This window comes from Mytilus californianus, unplaced genomic scaffold (assembly GCF_021869535.1).
Source record: "Mytilus californianus isolate M0D057914Y unplaced genomic scaffold, xbMytCali1.0.p SCAF_7, whole genome shotgun sequence".
Taxonomy (NCBI): domain Eukaryota; kingdom Metazoa; phylum Mollusca; class Bivalvia; order Mytilida; family Mytilidae; genus Mytilus; species Mytilus californianus.
In genome coordinates this window covers 37,265,782-37,293,534 of record NW_026262723.1, presented here as the reverse complement: position 1 = coordinate 37,293,534, position 27,753 = coordinate 37,265,782, and the positions used below count along the sequence as shown (strand labels likewise).

Sequence of the window (27,753 nt, the reverse complement as noted above, 5' to 3'; positions counted from 1 at the left end):
AGGAACACAACTGTTCGAATTGTTAAACATTCTCGGTGGAGGAAATTCGTGGTCATACTTTTCTCCCCAAAATTTCCCTTTGAAAGACGTAATGTATTTATGTATGTTTACCCCGTTTTCTATCCAATCTAAGACTTCCTTAGGTTGCGACGAATTACATATAATATGCTTCCATTGGTCTACACGCGTATGAATTTGTCCTGCCTTAAAAGAATTTGGATTTAAAAAGACTAAGTTATCAGTCGACGGAACCTGACCTTGTATCAATGATGCACTAAATGATTTTTCCGCCGAATCGGGCTTAATTTGTAACTCCTTTTCACTTAAAAGTTTCCCCTCTAAATTGACATATGATGCTAATCTAACAAATTCATTGGTCGGGTCGCTATCAAAAATCACATTTTTTTCCCATGGTTTCATTCGAAAGTTTTCCTGAAATTATATATATAACTTGCATCAGAATTTAGTTATATGAGGTAATATATTTTTTATGTACAATGCATGCCAACATCTAATGAGCAACATCAACGAAAAACTTAACGATAAGAGTTCAATAACTAGTTCTGGGGTGGAGGGATAAGGCAATCCCTAGCCATATGACCAGGTTTATTACATCGATAGCATATCAATGGGGTGCGGGGTCTTGACCTTCGTGGTTGTTGAGAAAAACGTGGAGGTGAAGGTCCTTGTGGATAACTAAAACGATTGTACCCATAATTATAAGGCATGGGCTGAAACATGCCATACCCTTGTGTATTTACATCCTCATTGTTTTTTGTCATTCCGAAATTTTTCATTAACTTTTGTTCCTTGTCTAAAATGCTTTCTTCTTCTCTGTTGCAGACTAATTTCAACACAAGTGCTGCAGCAAAAGATGGGTTTGACTTATGAGAATTAAATCGGTTTAAAATTAGGTTTATTTTGTCTTTAATATCACTGTTTTGCTTTCTAGCTAAACTTTCAAGAATTACAAGTCTCTCGTGCAAAACGTCAATATCAACCTTTGGTCCCTTGGATGCCTCTTCTTTCACGTCTCGCTTGGCTCTTGCTAAATCCGATTCGTCATCGGCTGTTTTCTTTTCTTCCAACTTCTTCTCCATCTTATCTATTTTGTCCTCCAGGGCTTTCATCTGTTTGGGAAGATATCACATATAATAACACCCATTGTCTATCTTTGTACAACCACAGTTCTATACCAATTAAAATGCATGCATACCTGCAGTGTTTGTTGACACTGATTGTTACGGTTAATATAACTTCTTAAGATACTCTCTACTATTAAATAATACACATGTTGTTAATCACTGTAGTGTGGATAATTAATCCTGTCCAGCTTTTCTTACAGCTGCCAACTGTGACTTTATCTGAACTTTTATCATACACAAATAAATTTGATAAGAGAAAATCTCAAGGAAATAACTTATTACCGGTTGCATAACCGCCTCTCAAATTATAATCCCTTATGTCAAAATATTACCATAATTTTCCAGGGTTGGAATGAAATATAAGCATTTTTATACTTTTCATATTAACTTGCACAAATCCTTTCTATGTTATGCTCCTCCAACCACAATTTATAGATAAAAATATTTAAATTCAGTTAGATAATGAAGACGACAATGCACATACAATGCCTTCTTAGTAACAAAGGCAGCCTGTCATCTTCATTTATTTAATAAAATTAGCATAATTATGTAATGCGTGATTATAACTTTTTTTTTTTTTTTTTTTTTTATTTGGGAGTAAAACTTATGTGACCACAATTAAATCTTACGCTGGTTACTGTATCTCAAATGGAGGTATGCATACTACAAGACTAATTTAAGAAACTTTTTTTTTTTTTTTTTCTTTTTTTCTTCTTTTTTTTTTTTTTTTTTTTATAAAAACCTACTAACTGATTTCTATTTACTAACGACCCATTTCGTACCTCTTATTCTTTTAACTTTATTTCTTTCTTTCATTCAAAAGTATTATAACTTTTAATATATCCTCTTCATCTTCTTTTATTTCCATTTTCCTACAAATGACCCTTTAATTGCAAGTAATACTCCCCTGTGAGCCTTATTTTTCAACGAATTTAACAAAACTTATTCCGTATAGTTCTTCCACAACATCTTCTTCCTCTTACTATAATATTCATTAAAATTTTACATTTATGTCTTATGATCTCATTCCTAAATAAGTCTCACATATTACGACAGACCTTTCTCTAGCGTATCTTTTCTTTTTACAAATTGGATTATTTCATACTCGTTTATACATATGTGGTATAATTGCTAATGAGACAACTCTTCACAAGACCAAATAACGAAGAAATTATCATCTATATACCACCGTACTGTTTTCAACAATGAACAAAGATTAAAACATTTCATTTTCTTCTCTCTTTCAAATTGCATGAAAAACTAACAATTAAACAAACTTAAATTTTAAACATTAACCAACTTTGTCTATCTTCATATTTCTTTCGATAAACGTTAAAATTTCTTTTCACACCCTTCTATTTACCATACTTTTCTAAACCATTTTTTTTTTCTTTCTTTCTAAATTGCTGACAGTTAACCCTTTTTTTTTTTTTTTTTTTTTTTTTTTTTTTTTTTTTTTTCTCATTTCCTATATACATGATATATATTTTCCGTCTCTATTAACATAACTGTTTTCTCTTGCTAACCTTGTCTGTACCTTTAATTCATCCTTTAACCGCAGACAATTTATAATTATCTCGTTTATTTCATATAATTTCTCTCTTGAAGCATCAAAACTAATCTTAAATATTCCAAATACTTTTCTTCACATTTCTTTTCTTTAACATTAATATATATTTTTCTCTCTCAAAACTATCGATCATGCATGGACGACCCTTCATTAATCATTTTCAAATTAACCACATATTTTTTCACTTAAACGTAAAATCCTCTTTTCACAGTATTTTAGTTACCAATCTTGTATCCCAATTTTTTCCATTTGTTTTTCTTATCTATTGCCTCATTTTGTCTTTTCCTAATTTACTTCATTTTAACATAATTATGACTAAATTTTCTTGTTTCCTATATAATTTTCCTTCTTTAATAACATATCTGTTTTCTCTAGATAACTACATCCACATCTTGTTTAACCTCAGACATTTCATAATTATCTCATGTATTTTTTATTTATTTTATTTTTCTCTCTCTTGAATCATCAATAAAAATTTCTAATACACATTTCTCTCTTTTAGGCAGTTCGTTTCTTTCTTCTTTTTTTTTTGTATGCTAAAACTTAAAATCCTCTTTTCATCATTCTTAAACCTTTTATTTTTTCTCTCCTTTTTAATTATTTTTTTTTTCTCTCTTGCATCATCAATAAAAATCTTAAATATTTCGAGGAAAACTTTTCTTTACATGTCTCTCTTTCAGACATTTCATTTCTTTTCTTCTTTTTTATATGCTAAAACTTAAAATCCTCTTTTCATCATTCTTAAAGACTTTTTTTTTTTTTTTTTTTTCCTTTTTAATTATTTTTCTCTCTCTTGAATCATCAATAAAAATCTTAAATATTTCGAGGAAAACTTTTCTTCACATGTCTCTCTTTTAGACAGTTCATTTCTTTTCTTCTTCTTTTTTTTTTTTTTTTTATATGCTAAAACTTAAAATCCTCTTTTCATCATTCTTAAAGACTTTTTTTTTTTTTCTCTCTCCTTTTTTTTTTCTTTCTTTCTTAATTGCAACCTTTTAACAAAACTAAAACTAATTTTACTCATTTCATATATATTTTCCCTTCTTTATTAACAAACCGTTTTCCCTGGATAACCACATCTATACCTGTAATTCTTCTTTTAACCACAGACGATTTATAATTATCTCATGCATTTTTTCCTTCCTTTTTCTCTTGAATCATTAATAATATGTCTTTCCTTATGAATAGTAATATACACTTTTAATCTTTGTAAGAAATTCTTTAAATCATTTCCCGGTGATGTGCTAATTTGATCGTTAATAATCTAAGCCTTTTAATATATTAATACATTTTTTCTAATGTAACCGCATTGTCATTTATCCCATAGATCTGAACGTAATAATTATTTACAGCACTGAACAAATCTATAAATAATATATTCTTCTATTCACCTAAAAAATTTCATTTAAATAACCTCATTCAATTTTGAATGTGTACTTAAGGTAAATAACGCCAAAATTAATTTACGTTAACCAAAACCATTTATAACACGAGACTCTTTTCGCATACACTTTAACCAAATACACGATTCTGTTTAATGCCCGGATCAAATGAAATATGAGCATTTAACTTCTAATACCATAACAAAATTCCTCTTGTTTAGCAAGAAAACTTTTTTTTACTGATTAAACTGTTCTTACCCCAGTTGTATCATTTGCCTTTTTCTTTTTTTTTAGGTGGCTCCGGACGTGTAGATGGCCCAGCCTCCTCATCATCTTTTCCCTCCTGAATCATGTCACCACACTGTAGTGCAAAATGCACCAGTTTGCAAATGTTTTCCCTGGAATCCTGGATTCCACCCAACAGCATAATTTCCTCCAGTTTGACACCTTTTGAATTTGCGATGTCGAACAGTTCTAGTTTGCTGAATGTTGGCAAACACTTCCCTTCATACTCCTCCATTTCAGGATCTTCTTCTTCCCGAAATTTCCTTAAAACTTTTACAATATCCATTTTGCGTGTGATTAGGACCGCAAACTCCAATCAACTGACCAGAACACAAGATGACCGCGTTATCTTTATATTCGAGGCACCCAAGGGTGAACTTGTAATAGTACAAACGCTACATTTGTTTCTAACTTCAACCTGATTAAACGATGTATTTGTTTCTACGTTTGCAAAAAGTCTGTTTACCAACAACATGTGCATGCATTATTGGAAGTTCAAACAGGGTCAGTAAACACTGATTTAACGACGTATTTGTTTCTACTTTTATAGCGTTTAGAAAACAACAACAAACGCCACACAACGTTTATAAAATTTTGGTTAGAAAGAAATGCCCTCTTTATCCGGCTGTAGGTTTTTGTTTGAAAAGGTTTTTAAAAGATCTCTTTGTTTTTTTTTTTTTTTTCATTGTTTTTCTTTTGACCTTGGTGTTGAAGCATGACCTTTTTTGTTTTTGATTATACTCCAGATTTCACCCTTGGTATCGTCTGCAATAGTTTCTACCATTGCTATAATGTTTTAAGTCATTGACATATATATTATTAATCACAAAAGTGAAATTGGAATTATTTTTGTTGAAGCTAAACAATTTTAAAACTGCAAGTCATAATTTTTTAAACTATATTTTTATGGGTAGTCTTTACACGGATTTATTTTTTTCCTTCACATTTTTTTTTAAATCTTTATATAATGCCATCTTCCCCATAGTCGTTTCAACGATCTATTAACATTAAATCTTTGATTAAGAATTTAATAAAATTCGATCAAATTTAAATGTCTATCTCAATCCCCTAACTTTAAAATATACCAAAAACAAATCATGCAAAAATGTACAATATGCAATTGTTCAATTTTAGAAAGAAATACGTTACTTGTATGAACACGAGGACGAAGTTCGCATTTAAATCTAACATATTCATTTAAATTTTGTTTTACAAAATGGATAGATGGGCTGAATAGTAGAATATAGGGAAGTAATTTGATAGGTATGGTTTTATAACTTTTTAAGTCCTAGGAGTAAGGTTGTTTTTACGTTTATGCAAAATGCTTACAGGACTAGAAAGCCTATGAGATCATGTTTTCTTAGCAGGTAAGTTTGTATTGAGGCTATATCCTTTTCAATAATCAATGATTTCGATATTTTAAATTCAATTTTAATGAAAACTGTAGGTGTACCAATAAGTTGTAAAGAGATTAAGATATAACGAGAGGTAGCGTGATTTTAAAGGGGAACTGCATGTTACGTAGCATGTTTTTTCTAACTCTGGTTTTAGTAGAGTAAATAGTGGTCTTTTTATGATCTGAGGCCAATTACAAAGAAATATGGTGAAAAATCAATAAGATTTAAAAGGGATATTTTAAACTTTATATTATCATATGGATGTCCTTAATTATTATTTTGATTAAAATAAAACAGCATACATATACTGTTACTTATGTGTACACGTAATTTGCTAGATGACAATTTTCGAAAATCAATTTTATATTAGATTTTAAAATTGACGCAAAAGTGTAATAATGCTTAGTATCTTATGAATTTTGTGTGTAATTTTTGCCATGCTGGCTGGTAGTTTTTTTGACATTCGACTTCGAAATTTCAACCGCATCGGTAATGTTCACTATAGTTATGTAAATGTAACGTTATGTATTAAATTGTACTTCTGTAATGTTATACACAGACCTTTAACTTAGCCTACCAGTTATAAAATACCTTCAACATTTAAAAGCTATTGCGGATGTGTATGATCGTATCTCAACCCTTCTTTAGGATAATTATTACAAAAATAAGGATTGCCAATAAGACAACTAACTATCCACAAAGACCACAGGACGAGGATCTAAACAATAACAATACAATATACTTTATTTTGAAACACTCAGACACATACATGTATTTACATGTATAACAAGAGGCAAGAGGCAAAATACATATTCATATTTATGGTTGCTACAGAACAATGTTAACATATAATCATATAATTTAGAGAATAATTACAATATTTTAACTAATTTGTTAATGAAAAGTGATAAGTTCTTCATAACGTTAATATTGCAAATTGAAAGCAATTATTAAACAACTACAGAGCACTGTGCGGCCTTCAATTGACAATGAGCAAAATTATACCATAAAGTAAGCTTTTGAAAAGCCCCAGCTGCATTTTTTTCATTTTTGGATGTTTCTTAAATTAGTAATACATTAAATACATTAAGATAAAAATAAATTATATTAAATGCCCCAAAAATGCATAAGCCAGTGACCCTCATAGTCAATCAAGGTCGTCAAACACCCCCATCGTAGTAGTGTTATTTTCTCGCATAACGTACGAGATTTCGGTCATAGAAAGTAAAATGGAAATCTTTGACCATTATCTCCTTTTTCTGAAATTAATCAGCTGAAAGGGTAAACATTAATTAATCTTCTTCATCACAGGCACTTGTCTCTGAATTTTTTTCCCTATATACCTTTCCCCATGATCCCTAGCATACCTTATATTAAGGTATATAGCAAAAAAAAACAGAGATAAGTGCCTGTGTAAATTCATGCAAAGATGGCGTCATATTGCTGCCGTGTATTTTACACGCATTTAGTTCCAATGATTCTGGCTATCGTTTCACATAGGTTCCGAGAGCTCTTTCATGCGAAGGTCTGAAAATGGAGTTCACGCGCACCTGTCAGTGTCAGTTCGTAAATAAACGATTTTGTAAAACACATACTGAAAAAGATACAGTTAAACTCGATATGGTTGACTTCTACTGATGTTCTACCGTTCGTGATCCCTAGCATATCTTTCTACACGCCAAATGGGGTATGATACTAAAATTCTCTTGGCGTTTAATCCCGTATCACGGAACAGGTTAGCCATGGGACAGCCATAACGTTGCCATTCGCCAGTGATGATTTAAATTGACGGAAACTATAGGCACTGCGAGCTAAGCACAGAAAATGACTTCCGCCCCTTGTAAATTCTGTGATTAGATACGTATGGGAAATGCCTTAAAATTCTGATAAAAAAAAAAAAAAAAATATGAGAAACACAATGACATTTCATGGGGGAGATTCGGAGAAAGTTTCATCAATTTATAACATGGTTGTAGGAAGAGAATCAAATAAAAACGCAAACTGTAGTGTAGGGATATGACAGTCCATGTAATGCCAAAATATAACCCAAACTTCTTTCAGACGAAGAATTAAAAAATCAAATTTTGTGAAAGTTTGACAAATTCTGACAAGCTGTTCAGAAGCAGTAGCGGATACAAAACAGAACGACAGGCCAAACAGACGGACACCTCGTCACTATATACTGTCCGCCTAAAATAACTTGTGTACATAATGAAAATTTGAATGAATCTTTTTTAAATACGAGATCACTAAAATGTATAAACCTAAACAACACATAACCTTCACCTTTCTCCTCTTTTCGGTTTAATCCGATGTAATTTCTGTAGACAAGCTGCAATGTTAGCAATAATTTAAATGTCTATTTAGATGCAGTCTGAAGACTCACAATCCACACTGTTTACTCATTACAGATTAAACTTTGTCACTTATTTAGTAATATAAAAAAAGGAGATGAAATCTATGATGAAATCTAAGACAATATTCTTCATTTCAAAATCATTTGTATAATTTTTGATACACTTAATTGCCTTTGAGTTAATATATATTGAAAAGAACAATGTAAGTATTTCGAACAAAATAAATCTCTGGACCATCAGACATCGCTACATTAATGACTTCTTCCAGCGATGGTTTTTGACTTGTGGTAAATGTGAATACAGTTAAATATTGTCTTGTTGGTTGACTGCTGTGCCCTTTGTACGTTTAAACCCAAAGCATTAGCTCATCGTATAGGGTCCACGTGTGACCTATTACAAAGCAAAATTTTGGCAACTATCCATTTTTTCATACCTTTTCATTCACTGTTTCTTCTTTGAATTCATCAAAATTTAAGATTCTACGAATTTCATAAATACCTTATTTGTTCTCGGTCTGAATATGTGAAAAATATATCTGACTTTAAGCAAGCAATATCCAATCAACCAATATTTTTTTACAGTTAAGTATAATGTACCAAATCATTCTTGAAAACAAATACCGATTTAAACGAAAACTAATGGAAATTATGTGTAAACAACATAAAAATCAATATCCAATAATCCCAAATTTACAAATATTCACGTTTCAACTCTGCGATCTATAATTCTGGTGAATTGTAACCTTTTGATTGTCTATATTTAGGGAACGCGGGAACATTATAATGTGACCTATCGATTTAGACTATTTACCGGATTTGTAATTGCATAAGCAACACGATGGGTGCCACATGTGGAGCAGGATCTGCTTACCCTTCCGGAGCACCTGAGATCACCCCCAGTTTTTGGAGGGGTTCGTGTTGCTTAGTCTTTAGTTTTCTATGATGTGTTATCTGTACTTTTATTTGTCTGTTTATCTTTTTATTTTTGGCCATGGCGTTGTCAGTTTGTTTTCGATCTATTAGTTTGACTGTCCCTCTAGTATTTTTCGTCCTTCTTTTATAGATTTGCGGCGTAAATTTAGACTGAAGATCGTCCATTATAGATGGACGGCGTAAAGTATACTAGATGTACTGCTGCGCAGTAAATAAAAGTTACTTTTTCGTAAATGATAAATATCACCTGTGTAAGACAATACAATATTGGTATAGAGTACATGCTTCGACATGAACAAATAATCTTTAACATGAGTTGTTTTACAAAATGCTTTGACGAAAGTTTATACTATTGATTTGGGTATTGTGTTGCAAATAAAGTGATCGACGCATCCTGGTCAGAATGACAAATTGGTCCAACGTCATCATGCATTGATTAAAACAGTCACATTTATAATAAATGTTTTGGACTTAACTGTTCACAGATTGATCCTATGATATAACCGGATTCTAAAAATTAGATTTTACAGGTATAATTTTTATGTTCTTCGCTTTCGAAATTTAGACTTTACAGATATATAGAATTTTTATTTTTATGTTCTTTGCTTCCAAAATTTAGATTTAACAGGTAGAATTTTTATGTTCTTTGCTTCCAAAATTTAGATTTTTCAGGTAAGATTTTTATGTTTTTTTGCTTCCAAAATTTAGATTTTACATGTATAGAATGTTTATGTTCTTTGCCTATTTTGGTAAAATTATTGCATAAAACATGAAATGTGTTAGTTGATATATCCCATTAGTTTGGGTTACTAACAACAAACATAAAAGCATAAAGTATACTAAAAAAATCAATGATACAAATATAGGAGTAGGCATTTGCAATAATTCATGATAACAAGTTGCTTTCTTTAAAAAAAGAAATGCAATCGTAAACCCAAATGCTTGTTTGGCATTAAATATTAGATAACTGTTTTTTTTTTTAGATAAGAGTTATTTTTTAGGCTCAAATGTGAAGAAATTTAATCAATTAATGATTATTTGTGCTTAAAAAAAGAAATGCAATACGTGAAACTTAATAGCTGTTTTTATAGGAATTTGAGATATGTTCATGGTTATTTGAACAATGGCTTGATAGTGTTCATTATTAAGATCCTTACACATGCTCTGCAAGGTTTTTGTGATGCTTAGGGTAGTAAGCATTGGCAATTTTAAGGTGTGTGCTTTGTGCTCTTAAAAGTTTTAGATGACAAACCTCTTTTGATCAAAACAAAAACTTTTTAAAACCTTTAACTCGATTTGAAGATATTTTTTGAATGTCCCTTTTTATTTTGATGTTTTCTTATATTTTAAATTGTGGGTCATGAAAAAAGGCCTGCAAGTTTAATTGTAAATATATATAATTTGAATTGCACTGTATTCTCTTCACCTTGATGACCAAAACCAATTCATTAAGAAAGCTATTTACAACCAAAACAGCTTACACCTTGTACTTATAAATAAACAAACTAAATTGAAAACAACAAAACAACTAATATAATCAAACCTGAAATTATCACTGAATACCCATTTCTAAACATTAGTTTGTTTAAAGGCCACATTTATGAACTGTTGTAAGGTTTTTATTTGAACACGTTTTTTCATTAACATTTAAAGGGTGTCTTTTACATGGTAAAGTTACACTACTGTCTCATGGTATGTATGTAAATTCAGATCTTTTAAAACAGGTGTATTCATAAGCACATGTCCCAAGTCAGAAGCATGTTGTTTAGTGGGTTTTTTTTTTGGTGCAGTTCATATTTGCTTTTTGTTTCTGGTTTGAAGTTAAATTAGATTTGATTTTTCCTGTTTGAATTGTTTTATAACAGTGTCTTGGGGCCCCTAGTAGGATGCAGTTCAATGTGAGCCAAGCCTTTGTTTTAAAGGCTGTATTTTAACCTATAATTGCTTACTTTGACTACACTGTGTCTTGATGGAGAGTTGTCTCATTGGTATTACTACCTATAACAGATATTCCCTCTGACATTTGACAAATCCATTAGAATAATCTAAATATTGAAATGGAACTGAAGTTGCCTTGTAGGTTTCTTATATTGATCTATCCTTTTTCTCTCGTGCTGGATAGTTTTATACTAGTCATTTAGAGGCACTGTATAGCCTACTGATCACTGAGATGGCTTGTATTAAAAGAAAAAAATGTAACCTGTAAAATTTTGTTTAATTGTACCACATTGTGTCTTGAAAGGGAGTAGTGTCATTGACATTCATACCACATCTTCTGATTTTTATATTGAAGCAGTTTTGAATGAAAAAAAACATTGATTTCCAATATTGAATTTTTTTTTAACTGGTTATGAAATCCTTTTCTCTGACAGATTAATCATAATTAAGCAATAAACTTGTGTTCTAATAATCTTAAACTCTAATGTCCATGGTATTACTATAATGTGCACTATAAAGTACAAATTATTAACACTCGTCAATTAAAGTAAAGTTCAATATATATTTACACTTATGATAAAATAGAATACATGTTTTAAGCAATAATGATCTTAAAGTAGATTGCCAAAAAGAATTGAAGTTTTCAGGCTCCTTAAAAAGTTTATGAAATATAAGCTTTAGATATAAATATGTACAAAACCATATTGAATTTTTCAATAATAATTTTGAGTTGAAAAACATTTAGATATCTGACATTCAATGTATAGAGATTAATATGTTGGTATGAAAGAGCTTATTTATTTTATGTCCAGTTATAAAATTTACTGCTCTAAAAATATTTATAAGAGAGCAGGATTCTGTTAAAGAAGTTCCAATCAAAGTTTACTTAAAAAACCGTGCATTTATTAATGAAAAAAGCAAGATTATAAAAATGTAACATAAATAAAACAATCTTCAAAATTTCCTAAAAACTATTTTACATGCATAAAACCTAAGTATCAATTATCCTGTCGTCTTTCAAAATCCCCTTGCACTATTTTACATTTTCGCATTTATTATATTAAAACCGAAAATTCATCATCTGATCGTTTTCAAGAAATAATAGTTATTATTTTTTATTTAGACGAACAGTTTGAAGAGCCTTAATTACTACAGGTTAGATAATCTGTTCCCTGGCCCAGATAACTATAAATAGAAATTATTTTTTCTTATCTCTGCCTGCATCTGTCATCACTCGGTGTCTCTAAATAGACATTTGATATCTTATCGCTGACCCTGTTAAGTCTGCTGAAATTGCACGCATGATTAATTTTAAGGTTATCGATCGTAATTAAAGCGGCACATTTAATTCGTTATTTCATTGCTTGAAGTATTATTTCTTTCATCTGCATGGTCAAATGTATTTTTTTTAAAATATATTTGAGATTTAGATTTCAGTTTTAGTTTTTTTTTTCATATTCAATATCTATTTATTCACATTCTAATAACGAAAACGGATCCAGATATACCTGTAACAATCTGATTTGTTATTTTAATCAAGGAGGTTATATGACCTCCTTGTTTTTTTAAAAAGAAAATAATGTTGCAATATTTAAACACCAGACTCAAGCTGGCGACCAATTAAGCTAGCGACCAATTCCGATAATCCACGAGTAACTATGTAAGAATCTGTTTCTCTAATGATTAATAAATAAATTTTCATTTTTTGTTAAACGAAAGTCCCCTTCCAGTGCCTTCCACATTCCCCGAAGTTGTCAATTTCATAAGCACCTGTTGGCATATTTTGATACATCCAGTGTGCTGCTAAAGGTTATGACCCTTAAATTCATCAGTCCAATCATCTTCTGAGATCAACGGCAACCACACGTTGATTAAATTTTTTTATACAATAGGTTCGGAAAGGGATAAATTTCCTTAGAATTAGAGAATAGATTATATACGTCCTTGGTCTATTCTAGACGTAAAATTTTAATAAAGTGCAAGAAAGACTTCTTTTTTTTTAATTTCAGTATAAAAAAAATGAATTAGCCTGCTCTGTACATCAAGTACATCTTCCCTAGACTCAAAATCTTAAATGAAATGCTAGTAATACTTCTTTTATAGATTTTAGTTTTAACGATTCTCGTTCCGAATATAAATCGCATTGTTTACATGAAATCTTATCTCATATCTAAACACAGCTGGTTTCAACGTTCGACTCTAATTAAAATAAGTACGCATATATGTAGGTAAATATTAGCAGCTTGTAATTGCGTGCAAGGAAGTATTCAAATGCTTATTAAAGTAGCTTGCATCATTATAAATTTCACATCATATGTAACATATCTCTATAGCAACTTTAAGATGCTTATGCTTATTCAACAGGTCAGTTAATAAGCTATTGCGCATGTATATGAAAGGTGGTCATAGAAAGAACAGATGTATTCCGAATAACATCCGGTGTTCCGAAAGATTACGGACATCGTCAAATATATACTGCGTAAACCCTTAGTTACTCAATTAATTATTAATTTTCATTTTGTTAAGCCTTGTAGAGACTTCTAAGTGTCGGAACCAAGGGACAACTTAACTTCTTTGATCAAATACATGATTCTATAAAAATCAGATGCACTTGCTTAAATTTGTCTACTTTTTTGTCGATAAAATTGCATACCAGTTTATAGCGGATATGTTTTTATTTAAATTGAATCGACATTGTTTATTAGTTATTTAAATATAAACGTAAAGTGTCATGTCATGGCTCATCTGTCATGTTACACCCTTATACATAACATATCTGTTCAATCGCACCTTTTACATTTAAAAGCAATTATGGATGTGTTTGATCGTATTTGAACCCTTTTAGATGATTATACCCACTAACCATCCGAGCCGCAATTGATGTAAATATTTCATTGACTTTTGATTTTGATTTGAATTATGTTTCTTGCTTTTGCGTACGAGATTTGTATATCAGACTACACATGAAATAGTTGCCAATGCACATTTAGCAAATAACAACAAATTAAATAACCCGAGGTATAACATTTATTGGATAGGATGTTGGAACTAGTTCAGTTATAAGGTAAAGCAGAAATCTCTTACTATACTTTTCCCCTTTTTAGTATGTTTTGTTTTCTGATATATCAGTTCAATGTCTAAATCATAAAAAGAATATTTAACAATTTCTAAATTTCAAACTTCCTCGTGCAAAATTTTCTTCATATTGCTCCTCGTGTATCATACATGAATTGCAGTGACCAATAGTTGATGACATAAACCGTCAGTTGGTCTCTGGTGGATAGTTGTCTTATTGGCAATCGTACCACTTCTCCTTATTTTATTTTTTTTTATCTCTTACGTTACTGGTTAATAAAACGGGAAAAACAAACACGCTTCAAAATCCCCCGTATGGTCGATATGTTTCGCTTCAATTTGGCCCCTTTTTGAACCCGTTGTATAATTGCGGAACGGATTTAAGCTACATGAAGACCAATTGCACTTTTTCGATGTTCGACTTAATTTTTTTAGGCATCAGACCGTGAAGTCTTCCTTTAAAAACACCTTATGTTGGAAAGCGTCCGAGACTGAACAGATTGGGAATCTGAAAACGGACAAAACGGAATCAAAATCAAACCAATATTTAGTGTTTTTGGGAACTTTTTAGACTTAATATATATTACTAATGCTATATTCTAATAATTGGGCTTCAACACATAAGTTTATAAGATAAACGCAACGCAGTATGTTCAGATGGAAGCAGGGAGAACAGTATATTTATTTTGTAGCTGGTCTACCCGTGTATGCTAATCGCGAAGTTATTAATGACAAAACAGTCTGTCAACAATGGTAGCAGACAAAAGAATATCTAGAAAGCCTTATTTATTCTATTCCCTACATGATGCATGGGACTACCCCTGATTACCTTTGCGCTTTAATAACCCATTAACAAAACTCAATGTATAAAGTTTTATATACTATGATCATGTCTGTTTCAGCGTGACAAAATATTGATAATATAGAATTTTAAAATTATACATCAAAAAATATCTCCAAATATTTTTGTAAGACAATCCAATATAAATGAAGATTATATGCTTCGACATGAAAAATTAAATATTTAAGACGTACATTGTTACACTTATAGATTATCGTTGGTTATCTCAACGAGATTGATTTTCTCGCTTGAGACGGTACGGCGAAAGTGAGAAAAGCAATCGAGTTGAGATGACCAATGATAATCTGTTTATCGCTGTTTTACCTATGACGACGTTGTTAATTTCATTGACAACGGGCACGTGGGCCCTTAGTTTCTAGCGACAATTTTTCATATCACTCGACTCCACTGAGAAAGAAAATTATCAGTCAGCAAGATCAAAGGAAAATTTCGTAAAATAGCGATAAATTGCATTTATCAAGGGTTTGTATATAAATGTATTGTTATACAATCCCTTGCTTTGATTAATGTTACTATATTGATTTGGGTATTGTGATGAAAGATAAAGAAAGTGTCACATCTTGGTAAGAAGGAAAAATTCAAGCAAAGTCTATATTGATTACATAACACAAATATTATAATTTATACTTTTGACTTAACCATTAGTTGTTGTTCTACATCACACAATTTGGATTTTAAAGGTAGGAGTTTTATGTACAATTTAAGAATTATATTTTTAAGTATTGGTGACTAAAAAATCCATGATGTGAGAACTCCGGTGAAACGACACTTTCTTGATCAGTACATGTTTTAAGAATGGGCTGAGCTTGCTTCAGTTGTTGTTCGTTTCTTCTAGACAAAAAGGGCATTACATGCAGTTTACATAATAGGTATGATTTTGTTCCATGAGCAAATAATTAATGAAATAAAGAAGATAACACTACACTCTCATTAAGTTAGGGGGCGCCAATAATACAAGGACGTACACGAATTTTGCAAAACGGGGACTCGACCTTCAATCATGATTGACAATGAGGGACAAAAGCCAACAATGCAAGTTCTATATAATATAATCTTTTTTTAGAATGCAACCCTCATTTATTTCATGAAATATTACATAATACCCCAGGAATCTTAGCTGTATTTGGCAAAACCTTTCGGAATGTTGGGTCCTCAATGCTTTTCTACTTCGAACTTTATTTTTGTATTCGAGCGTCACTGATGAGTCTTTTGTAGACGAAACGCACACGTCTAGCGTTCACAATTTGAGTACTGGTATCTATGATGGGTTTATGATCCTCAACACTATTTCATCACTTTTAATATCCTCATTATTTCCTTCTTATTATCCACCTTAATCTGGCAATGACAAAATTTCGGGAGCATTATCTGTTTCTCGTTCACGATCATTTTGTGAAAAAATGGGAAATGAGTGAAATGATTAAGCAAGTCAAATATCAAGGCATTTTAAAATTGTTGTACATGATATAATACATCGGACATTCATTTTTCCGCATTCACACAAAACAATTTCTTAGAATTCGGTCAAATTTATGACTAAAATTTCCGCATCGATTACAGGCGAATATGTATAAATGTTGTGACCCTTGATAATTTAGTTCTGTAGTATGTACTTTTTAGCGTGTACTTTCGCCAACAAGGGAATATTTTCACATTTTAGGGAAATAATTGTTTCTTTTTTTATGAAAAGTGGAAAAGAGATATAAGTAATTCATGTTATTGTCGCCAAAGAAAGTATGTTGTTAAACAAAAAAGCGTATTGTGTGATAACCATTTAAATGTAAAAATCGTTTAAACAATTGTAATGATATAGTATTTACTAAGAATAGAATACAGTTACAATAGTTCACATATTCTGTTACAAAAAACATTTACTGTTCAAAATGTTATTTAAAATGTCATTCAAGTGTAAAATGTGCAAATAATATGAAATATCAAAACCAGCAACAAAGGAAATAATTCATGTGAAAATATACCATCATCAAACATGTATTCATTTTCCCTATATAGAATTACCTTGTTAGTGCATATATGTACGAACAGAGTGTTTAAAAATACTGACTTATCATACGAGCAAAGAGAATAAAATCAGCTCTAAACGGATAAGGTGATTATTTTTTTTGAGGGGGATTCCTACAAAAATGATCTACAATTTGAGTTTTAGGTACAGAAAGTAAATTTGATTTTAGTTTAAGTGAGAAGTTTGTCCTGGAAACAAATATTTCCGCCAAAAAATGTATAAATTTCGGATTTTGGACTTTTAGGCCTAAAATCTTTTAAAATTGATTGATCATTTATCAAATGCGTCTGCCATTAAGAGGTGATGAGAGTGAATTAAAGTCGTTTGACCCCCTTCAAGAAATAAAAAAAAAAATAAACAAAAACAAAAACAAACAGATGGATTATGGTTGATTATACAAGGTCTTATTTCAAGGGAAGGGTATGTGTTGATACCATGATTCCAACGACTATAGATGACGCTTGAAGTAGTCGATCTTCCATCGTGGGCTACTCTAGAACATGTCAACATTAATATGAATAAAAAATGGGTTAATCATTAATGTATTTATTTATCGCATTACATCATAAATAATCCTAAATAAAAATTAGTAACGTAAATTTTTAGGATGAACGTTCTGTAACATGTAGATATAGGAAGATGTGGTATTAGTGCCAATGAGACAACTCTCCATCCAAGTTACAATTTATAAAAGTAAACCATTATAGGTGAAGGTACGGCCTTCAACACGGAGCATTGGCTCTCACCGAACAGCAAGCTATAAAGGGCCCCAAAAAATTACTAGTGTAAAACCATTCAAACGGAAAAACCAACGGTTTAATCTATATAAGAACGAGAAACGAGAAACACGTATGAACTACATAAACAGACGACAACTACTGCACATCAGATTCCTGACTTAGGACAGGTGCATGTGCATGTTTAATACAAGCCACTCCGTGTTAACCCCCCCCCCCCCCCCCTCCCCCCCCCCCCCCCCCGTGTTATATACAATGCATCAAATGAAAGTATATCCAATAGTTGATTATAGGTACAGAAAATAGTCACATGGTTTGGAAGATCGACTTCTTCAAGCGTCATCTGTAGTCGTTGGAATCATTGTATCAACACAAACCCTTCCCTTGAAATGGTAACATAGTCTTCATCAATATACATGTAACTTGTATATTGATGAAGACTATGTAGCCCTCTATACACTTTAAATGTATTTTGAGTGTTTTAGTCGTTGGGTTGTTGTCCTGTGAAGTGACGTATCTTCCAATTAATCTCCATATATCTGTCACTGGAAAATGAGGATAAATTGGATAGGGACAGAAATTTTGCCTTGCAACAGGGCACCTACGGACCACTCAAAGAGTTTTTGCACAGGTTCTTAACGTGTAGAGAGCGTGGCACTCTCTTTAAACAAGGAAGCGGATTTTACGTCTCCATTCTGACCGGACGTGGCAAAATTTATGTATATATTCCGACTGTACATATATTGTATATGTATTTTCTGTAATCAAATTTCCCGTGGCCTTTTAACCAGTCGATAATTCTGAGATTATTTAACACAAGTGATACAGTAATCTCAGGATAATTTAACTTAAGCAAATTGAAAATGATTTCTTTACCTTTAAAAAGAACAAGTAGACAGTATTATACTCTAGATAATGATATAATGGTGGCAACAAAGTCTGGGGTTAATAATTGGCCTCTGAATTTTTATTAGCAAACACTTAATCAATTAGTAAAATGATGAAAGTATTCAATATAGTAGTACTTTTATGGTTAAATAATATACACAGGTATGTGTCAGTGGGTCTAAGTATTAAATACATGTATGTTTAAATTTTATACAATTCATTAAATTCTTTCTTTATCAGATTAAACAAATTTTGCTTTTTCGTTTATTTCAACAGTAGCCTTGAGCTCATAGATTTGTAAACTGTATATGACCCAATTTTCCTTCATTCTTCAGTTTAAAGTTTAAAGAATATAAAAGTGTTTATAATTACACAAGTAACCTGTACAAGTGGTGTAAAAAAAACAACAATATAGCATACTTTCATAAACGGTGGTAAGATTGTTTCTAACAGGACCTTCGCAATCTGAAGGAATCTTTTCAAATATTCACATTTTTACCACTTCATCGTTTCCTTAAAATTGTATTTTATGCTAAAAAATTAAAAAATACAGGAAAATCTTAACATGCTATAGCAAGAGTATGCAGTAGTATACACATACTATATTATACTATACCAATCCTTGACTAAATAGATAGTTGTTTCATGATTGGCAATCATATATGCATACCTCATCTTCTTATTTTTATACATAAACATGATAAACGGAAAAGACATTAATTATCTTAGACTTTGTTTCTTTTGTTTCTTTTTGTATTTTTGACAATTTTCTACATGTGGAGAAAAAGAGAAAAAGAACTTGAAATCTATTTTTATAAACTACTGTTCTTATTCATACAAGTGCCAGATTGCTCAGAGCAACCTAACCGTCGGCGCAGACAATGGACACTCCTCAACGCCGGGTCAAACCGGACTAATTAAGGGAGATTTTCAAACTTTCATGCTGAGCAATTTGTTATATTAAACAATCCTAACCATTGACTGAGATTAAACTAAGATAAATAGTGATAATTTGTGTGACGTGACGGATTATAAATAACACCGGAATTAAACCCATCGTAATATTTACACACACATACATGTATCAACCATGTGACCGTCCAAATTGTTTTAAATATAACTTAGTATAGAGTGAACATTTGTGGTGTATAGAAACACTAATTGATTGTGTATGGCAAACATTTAATTGTAACGGTAGGTTTGACACGTTTTGTATTTACATTGTTTATACATAGTACATGAAGTTTTGGTTCGCTTATATTTATTTTTTGGATTTTGTACTAAACAATTAAAGAATAAAACATGTTTGTTTTAAGTGGACAGCGTTGTCACTATGTACTTTATTTATTATATAAACATTATGGTAAATGGATCAATTTATTCACACTGTTTACTCATATATGGGGAAAATGTGGACGGGCAATCTCTTACGAGAAATGATACAGGATGTACAAAAATTATGACTTCAAAGTATTCAGAATGTAGGTATAATCACTGAAAATAGTCATAACTTAAGCATTGATTTTTTTTATGAGGAAACACTCGAATATCATTAAAAATTCAGGAGTATAGATGTGGTAAGATTGCCAATGAGATAACTATCCGTCAGAGTAAATAACGTAGATGTCTGCAACTATACATGTATATTATGCTGCATTATAAATATGCACGGATATGAAGAGTAAACAACTGACAATTTTTAACTGGTGGTGAAATTTTGTAGAAAACTCAAAATTATAATATTTAAATATCATATACGAATGCAGTAAAACTATTAAGAAGTTAAACTTGTTTCTTTTGCATTTCAAAATTCGCACTGTGTCAAAATATGCCCATTTAGAGTAGGCCCAACAAACTTTTACGCGTTTGTATAAAACGCGTAAAAAATTTGGACTGTGGTCACAGAAATCGGTAACAATGAAGTTTTTTTTTCTATACATAAACACCATGAGCACAAGTCATTTTAAATAGAGCATGCTCATATATAGAGAGTGGACTCACTCTGGACGTTTCCGATATCTTTGATGGACATCGGATGAATACGTAGCTCTTACATGTCTCTGCTGTTTATCCTTATCATCGAATCCTAGTCTGGCATCCTGATCAAACCTCAATTTCTTGTCAGTACTGAATGTCGAGCAGTGAGTCAGGATCCCAGGCTAAACCGACTCGGGTCAGTACTGAATGTCGAGCAGTGAGTCTGGATCCCAGGCTACACCACCTCGGGTCAATACTGAATGTCGAGCAGTGAGTCAGGATCCCAGGCTACACCAACTCGGGTTAGTACTGAATGTCGAGCAGTGAGTCAGGATCCTAGGCTACACCACCTCGGGTCAGTACTGAATGTCGAGCAGTGAGTCAGGATCCCAGGCTTCACCAACTCTGGTCAGTACTGATTGTCGAGTAGTGAGTCAGGATCCTAGGCTACACCAACTCAGGTCAGTACTGTATGTCGAGCAGTGAGTCAGGATCCCAGGCTACACCAACTCAGGTCAGTACTAAATGTCGAGCAGTGAGTCAGGATCCTAGGCTACATGAACTCCATCAATGCACATATCGTTACAAAATCATAGAAAAGATACCTATATCAGTATTAAAAGGAAATATTGGTCATGTTCCATTCTTTAATCTTATTTTGAATAGGAAAAGGTCTTACTTGACCCCATTTCCAAAAAAAAAAAAAAAAATTTGATACAATTGTTTTTGAATAATTTTGTAATAAGTGATATTAGTTTTTTACAATAACCTTTTACTTGTAACTAATTATCTTTTTATAATTGTCCTATAGTTAACCTTTAAAAAATTTTAATTTGTAATTAATTTTGTTTAAGAGATACATGTACATTTGAAGATTAATTCAGCCCTGTTACAGTATGTACAGTAAATGAAATGCTATAAAGGTTGTGATGTACCCCTTTCATCTTAACTGTTCTGTATTTGAATAATATGGGAAAAGTTAACCAAACAGGACCTTTTGTTTTTTGGAGGTTTTCACTCAGTGCTAATGAGAAGCATGTTTGTAGATGTCATTAAATTATCAGTTACTGAAACTTCTTTGCAATTGCATAAGGTGATGTTTCTCTAATTAAAAATTCTCTTGATTAACTGATTGTTATAAGAATTGTTGTAATTTGTATTTCATTTGTTACAAACTGTATTTTATATGCTTTATTATTGTAATCTTTTGACAGGGTTCGTGAGCCGATACCTCGAGTGATATGGTATGAAAAGACGTGGTTTGGTTAAGCAGTTACTGCTGTTTTGTCTCGTTGGATTTGTTGTTACATATGTCTATAACTCAGTGGTGTTTCAAGTGAACGAACTAAGCGTAGAAGTGACGACAAAATCAACGACGAAACGGATATTTAATTTTGTACCAAGTACACGTAAATTACCACAAAAGAAATTTAAAATCAATTGTCGAAAAATTATTGAAAAAGATAAGGATGAGATTGACAGAGCGACTGCTTTGATGCGAGTTAGTCCACCTTTTCGTTTAAAAACTGGAGATTATATCAACGCCACCGAAGACTGTGTTCATTTCCGGAAGTCTTTTCGATATGACAGTTATCCTGTGACCAATGAGGAAAGAGAATTTCCAATAGCATTTAGTATCATCACATATCAAGATGTCGATCAAACCGAACGTCTGCTTCGTGCAATATATCGTCCACAAAACTTATACTGTATTCATGCGGATGCCAGTTCTCCCGACTCGCTACACAAAGGCTTGGAAGGAATTGCTGACTGCTTCGGCAACGTGTTCATAGTTTCTAAAAAGGAAGACATAATCTATAACCATATGTCTCGTTTAAAGGCAGATTTGAATTGTATGTCTGATATTCTTTCAATGCCACAAAAATGGAAATATTTTATAAATCTACCACATCAACAATTTCCATTAAAAACGAATTTAGAACTGGTCAAAATACTTAAAACATATAATGGTGCTAATGACATAGAAGGAATTATAACTCATGGAAGAATGATGCCAAGCAGATTTGAATTTCGTCATAAATACATAAACGGTTCATGGAAGAAGATTGGTAAACGAAATAACAAACTGCCACTCAACGCAAGCATTGTTAAGGGCAGTGCCTATGGTGTGTTTAGCCGAGAATTTGTCCAATATACAATCACAGATAAAACAGCAAAGGATGTTTTAAAATTTATGGAAGATGTAAAAAGCCCAGACGAATATTACTGGGCTACTTTGAACCATAACGAAGTTTTGAAAGCTCCTGGACGATACTCAGGTATAATTTTACACCACGTTTAAACATAGCATTGAAAGCGAATTCAAATCAAGTTCTTGCATTTCGTTGTAAGCTACAAGTGTTCTATATAGAATTATGTCATGTTTCTGGATAAAACATCCGTACATCGATTAATCTGATGATAGAAATCTGTTGAGGGCTAGACATGCATGGGATAAGGGAGATAACTTAAAATCAGTAATGTGTTTGTTATAGTATGTTTCATTAATGATTTTTGAAACATTCATGTGATACAGAGTTAAAAAATCTGTACTACTAAGAAGTTTGGAATACTTATATACTTATAATACATTATGAAAATGGTTGACAAAAACGTAGCAATGATTTTTACAAGTAATGCCCCTTTACCTAAGTATACTTTTTAAAATATTACCATCATAATGAACCTATGTTTTTTTGCTATTCAAATAAAAATAACATTTAATAAATTTCGTGCGTTCGAAGCGCGTTTCTGGATTGATTCATAAGGAACAGTCCAACTTAACCATTTGAAAGCCAATGATGTATGAATACGTAGAAAGGTAAGGAGCTATACGACCAAAAGTGACAAAAAAGAATAGTTAAATTCATCTAATGTCAGCTTTGGCCGAGTGAGTTGGAACCTTAGTTTCCTAGTAATTTCTTAATTTATCAATGGAAAATTTTATCAAAAAATATGTTCTAAATCGTGTCTGTACAGAACCACTGACTTCTAAGCCGATAATATCCTCGGGGGACTACATGTAACAGTTCACTAGTAGTGGTATCGATCCTGTGCAGGAATATGAAAATAACATTTACAAATTTCGTGCGTCCGTAGCGCTTTTCTTGATTTACTTTCATCAGGAACGCTCAAGCCCAGTCATCGTTTGTGGTTTTTCCAATGTTTGGTTTCAAACAGCACTGACGAAGATGTTTCCTTAAAAGTTTTATATGTGCAGATAGTGCATCAAATTGACTCTAGTACCTTTATTTTAATATTAGCAAGCGTCTGACGAACCATATTTAAAAAGTGTTTATATTTTCATTTCTACCAATTGGTCGATGTCACTTTAAACACATCACAAAGGAGCATACGATTTCCCGCAAATTTGTATCTGATGAGCATAGTTTTATGATTTACCGCAAAAATGTATATCTGATTATAGAAAGGATTGCTGATAATCATAAGTAAAACAAATATGCAAAATCCTCTTGATAAAAAACTTTCAGGGGCTCGTCAGGTAGCACCTGTCTCAGATTTCACATATTTGTCTTAAATTTCGCCTGGGATAAATTAAATAAAAAAACTTAGGTTCAAACTCCTTAAGGCAAAGTTGACATTAGATGGATTTGGACATTCCTTTTAGGTTTCTTACGGTCACGTAACCTACTTGAATATTCAATTATTTCTACGTCCTTGGATTTCAGATTTTTATGGTTGAGCGTTCCTGGTAATGGCAAATAAGAAAAGCGCTTCGGACGCACGAATTTTAGAATGACTTTTTGGTATTTTTAAATTAAAGGCCGTGTAAGTGTGCAACTATTTTTGAAAAACATACAGCATCATCAGCTGAATAATTTTCACTGCCTTTGGCTATGATATTAAGGATTCAATGGCCTATCTACTAATGGTTGGTTTAATGCTACTTCAGTACACACAAGGTTTTTTCACGGCTAGAACAAATATATGAAGTCCAAAACAGCTACATTGAAAGTCATTGAAAAAAAGACAAACGTTTGTTTAAAAATAAGTATTACTAGTCACATATATATACAAGTTCACTGGTCACGTGAATTAAAATATAATATAATTCTTGTTTATATTTATTTCAAATATGTTCTTTCAGGTAATCCAGAAAAGAAACCTTGGCTCGCTGTTTATGCTTCATGGGGAGGTCGTGACAAGTGTCACGGCAAATTTGTGCGTGGTGTTTGTATATTTGGTATTGGCGATCTCAACGAACTTGTTTCTAAAAAGGAACTTTTCGCGAACAAATTTTATCCAGATTTTCAGTATATAGCTTTGGATTGTCTTGAAGAATATCTATACAACAAAACCTTAAGTCATTTACCTTTTGAAACATTTTACTATAAACAGTTACCATTTATACGTAAACAATAAGGCTTTTACTTATTGTAATCTCAATGTGGGTTTAAAAGTTTTTAAAATGTATATTGTTTTGTTAACTATGTATTTTTTATTTGAATAAAACAGATTTATCAGGGAACAATTTTCCCTGATTTTTTTTACACGGTCACCATTTTTAATTATTACTTTAAAGGGACATTAGCTGTCAAATTCATGTTCACCGATTTGACTCAGATTCTCATATTTGATTTATAACACACTAAAACGTATATCCAAATTACAAAATCTCTTAACAACAATTAACAATGCATGGACTCGATAAAAAAAAACAATTAACCATGCATGGACTCGATAATATGTATCAGCATTTCGTGTGTATTTTTGTCTAGACGTCATCTAATTAACCATCGAGATGACCGTATAAACATAAATATAAATAAAAATAGATAGCGACCACGTGCAATTGGATTTTTCTAGGTCTGTTTGCTTTCATATTGTGGATTAATAAGTATGTTTATCATCGTTTTTACCTGTATAAGAACATTTTTTTGTGGTTCGAATCAGTCAACCAAATGGTTCATCCTTGTTTCACTTTCAATGTTGACAATCATTTATTTTTAATAGCTGAATACATGTACATGCGTAACAAATCTCCAGCCAAGGGGTTTAATTGAAGGTTACATGAATACGGATTCGATGAGGTCGAATTGTTCTCTTTCAAGTGAATAATTCGTCAGCGATGTTTCTTACCTTATTTTGACAAAATTGAAACAAACTTTCTGCTAAAAGCGAATTATTATTTAACTATTTCACTATCATTGATGATTGAACACACAAAAAAAAAAATAAATCATATTTTATTTTTTTTATATCTCGTAGCTAATGTAAAAGGGGCATTAGCTACATGTACGATTTAGATAGAGAATTAAAATATGTTATTTTTGTTTGTTCAAACATTTATAACTGCGGAATATTGATATATAATATTTCGCTATTAGCAGTTTGGTTGGTTCAATTTTGTCAAAATAAGCTCAAAAACATCGCTGATGTATCATTGACCAGCAAGTCAATAATTCAACCACATTTGAATCCGTATTCATTCAACCTTTTTTGAAAAGAAAAAAGAAAGCAAAACAGAGAAAAAAAGGCGTATAAAATCAATTTTCGACAGGAACCGTTAATTTATGTTTAATAACATTTCTCATCAGTTCTGAAAACAGAAACAAGCTCAACGTACTGTCCAAAACAGAACTGTTCGATGTGTTCATCAATTTTGCTCAGGTAAAAATGTGACCATAAAAGAGTTATTTTTATGATTTTTTGTGACTCGGCAGTGTACTTCTGATGTCACTGATTGGTGGGCGTTGAACATGCCTCGATTAAACATTCAATAGCTTTTGATATTTAGCTTTCTACATCTTCCGTCAAATACAAACGCCTTATTGACGCACATTTGTTGTTGAGGACGATAACTTGGTAGTCACTTCTTTTACTATTTTTTTCTCAGCATAGCGTTAGGAACCTGCGCTGATTTTGAAAAATTGGGTCACCAGCAGGCACATCAGAAATCTGACAAGGGCTCTTGGTACAACGAACATGACGCTTACTAATACAGAACACGAGATTTAACGTCCACAATATGAATGAACGTTGCATATTCAGGGGCAGATCCAGCCATTTATAAAGGGGGGGGGGGGGGGGTCCTAACCCAGGATAAAAAGGGGGGGGTTGGGATTCCAACTATATGTCCCCATTCAAATGCATTGATCGTAAAAAAGGGGGGTCCAACCCCCGAAACCCCACCCCTCTTGGATCCGCCACTGCGTATTTATACATCCCACATACCCATCACTTTAACAAAGGTGTTCCTAACGTGTTGGTGCCCTAGTCGTCGTCCATACTTCTAAACCCTTGTCATCCATGCGGTTAAATTAATATAGATATTGGCTAATAATAGGTCCGCCATAGTATTGCAAAAACAGCTATATATATGCTAAGAAATGAAATGAAGTGAATTGGTATAAAAAAAGGTGAGCAACAAACGGAAATTTTTAACTGCCAAGTCGGAGAATTTGGTATGCAACGGTCGGAAAACTTACTGTCAGCAACGGCACCAATAGTATAGGAGCGGATTCAGAATTTTATTTGTGTGCCGGTGGTGGTGGGGGGTGGGAGGAGCTCAAAGGTTAATCAAAAGACGGGTTATACCGGAAGGATATCGAAAGGCAGTACATGTATATGGATTTTAAAACATGTGCCCGAGGTATAGAAATCGTCGTCCGTTTGGTTGAGTTGGATGTATAAATATGCAGTCAAATCCATTGTGAATTGAGACAGCCAATCTGATGTCTTGTGTTGGGAAAGTGTCACACTTTCAGCTCAGTAAATTCAGATTTACTGAGCTGAGATTGTGACACTTTCCCAACACAAGACATCAGATTGACTGTCTTGTTCATGGAAAGTATCACACTCTCAGCACACTAAATCTGATGTCTTGTTTAGGGAAAGTGTCACACTCTCAGCACAGTAAATCTGATGTCTTGTGTAAGGAAAGTGTCACACTCTTAGCACAGTAAATCTGATGTCTTGTGTAGGGAAAGTGTGACACTCTCAGCACATTAAAATATCTTTTTGAAAACTCTTGCAAGGTTCATAGTTGGTCTATTGCAACGCATAATTTTAGCCCACAGTTCAAGTTAGAGTCAAATACCACCCTTCATCTTTATAACCCACCTTGTGTAGCCTATATTTTCGATTTAATATAAGTTGTTGACTAAATACAGATGAAATAGTTGCCATTTGACTATGAACAAACTACAGTTAACACAAATATAATAT

General features: G+C 32.1%; 1 protein-coding gene and 1 long non-coding RNA gene across 7 annotated transcripts; one reads left to right on the top strand and one right to left on the bottom strand.

Moving 5' to 3' along the window:
• Positions 1-1,712: 1,712 nt before the first annotated feature.
• On the bottom strand, positions 1,713-13,015 carry LOC127708393 (uncharacterized). Of its 3 annotated transcripts, none has more exons than XR_007985263.1 (2): positions 12,996-13,015; positions 1,713-2,605 (listed from the first exon to the last, which is right to left on the bottom strand). It is a non-coding gene; the product is annotated as an uncharacterized LOC127708393 (long non-coding RNA). The 3 variants fall into 3 exon arrangements; XR_007985262.1 differs by lacking the exon at positions 12,996-13,015 and adding an exon at positions 3,657-4,678; XR_007985261.1 differs by lacking the exon at positions 12,996-13,015 and adding an exon at positions 3,465-3,650.
• LOC127708387 (beta-1,3-galactosyl-O-glycosyl-glycoprotein beta-1,6-N-acetylglucosaminyltransferase-like) lies at positions 5,513-25,084 on the top strand. 4 transcript variants are annotated; one of them, XM_052213257.1, is made up of 3 exons: positions 5,513-5,645; positions 21,780-22,844; positions 24,674-25,084. In XM_052213257.1, exons 2-3 carry the CDS (start codon positions 21,812-21,814, stop codon positions 24,946-24,948), a joined length of 1,308 nt encoding a protein of 435 aa, XP_052069217.1. In that variant the 5' UTR covers positions 5,513-5,645; positions 21,780-21,811; the 3' UTR covers positions 24,949-25,084. The 4 variants fall into 4 exon arrangements, with proteins under 4 accessions (XP_052069217.1, XP_052069221.1, XP_052069219.1 ...); XM_052213261.1 differs by having other exon boundaries at positions 5,629-5,749; XM_052213259.1 differs by lacking the exon at positions 5,513-5,645 and adding an exon at positions 13,924-14,070.
• The last annotated feature ends 2,669 nt before the right edge of the window (positions 25,085-27,753 follow it).

Excerpts from the sequence above, each read along its gene's own strand:
- LOC127708387 (XM_052213257.1), top strand. The coding sequence starts at position 21,812 with ATGAAAAGACGTGGTTTGGTTAAGCAGTTACTGCTGTTTTGTCTCGTT. Across the intron at positions 22,845-24,673 it reads AGCTCCTGGACGATACTCAG|GTAATCCAGAAAAGAAACCT; the intron begins GTATAATTTTAC and ends ATGTTCTTTCAG.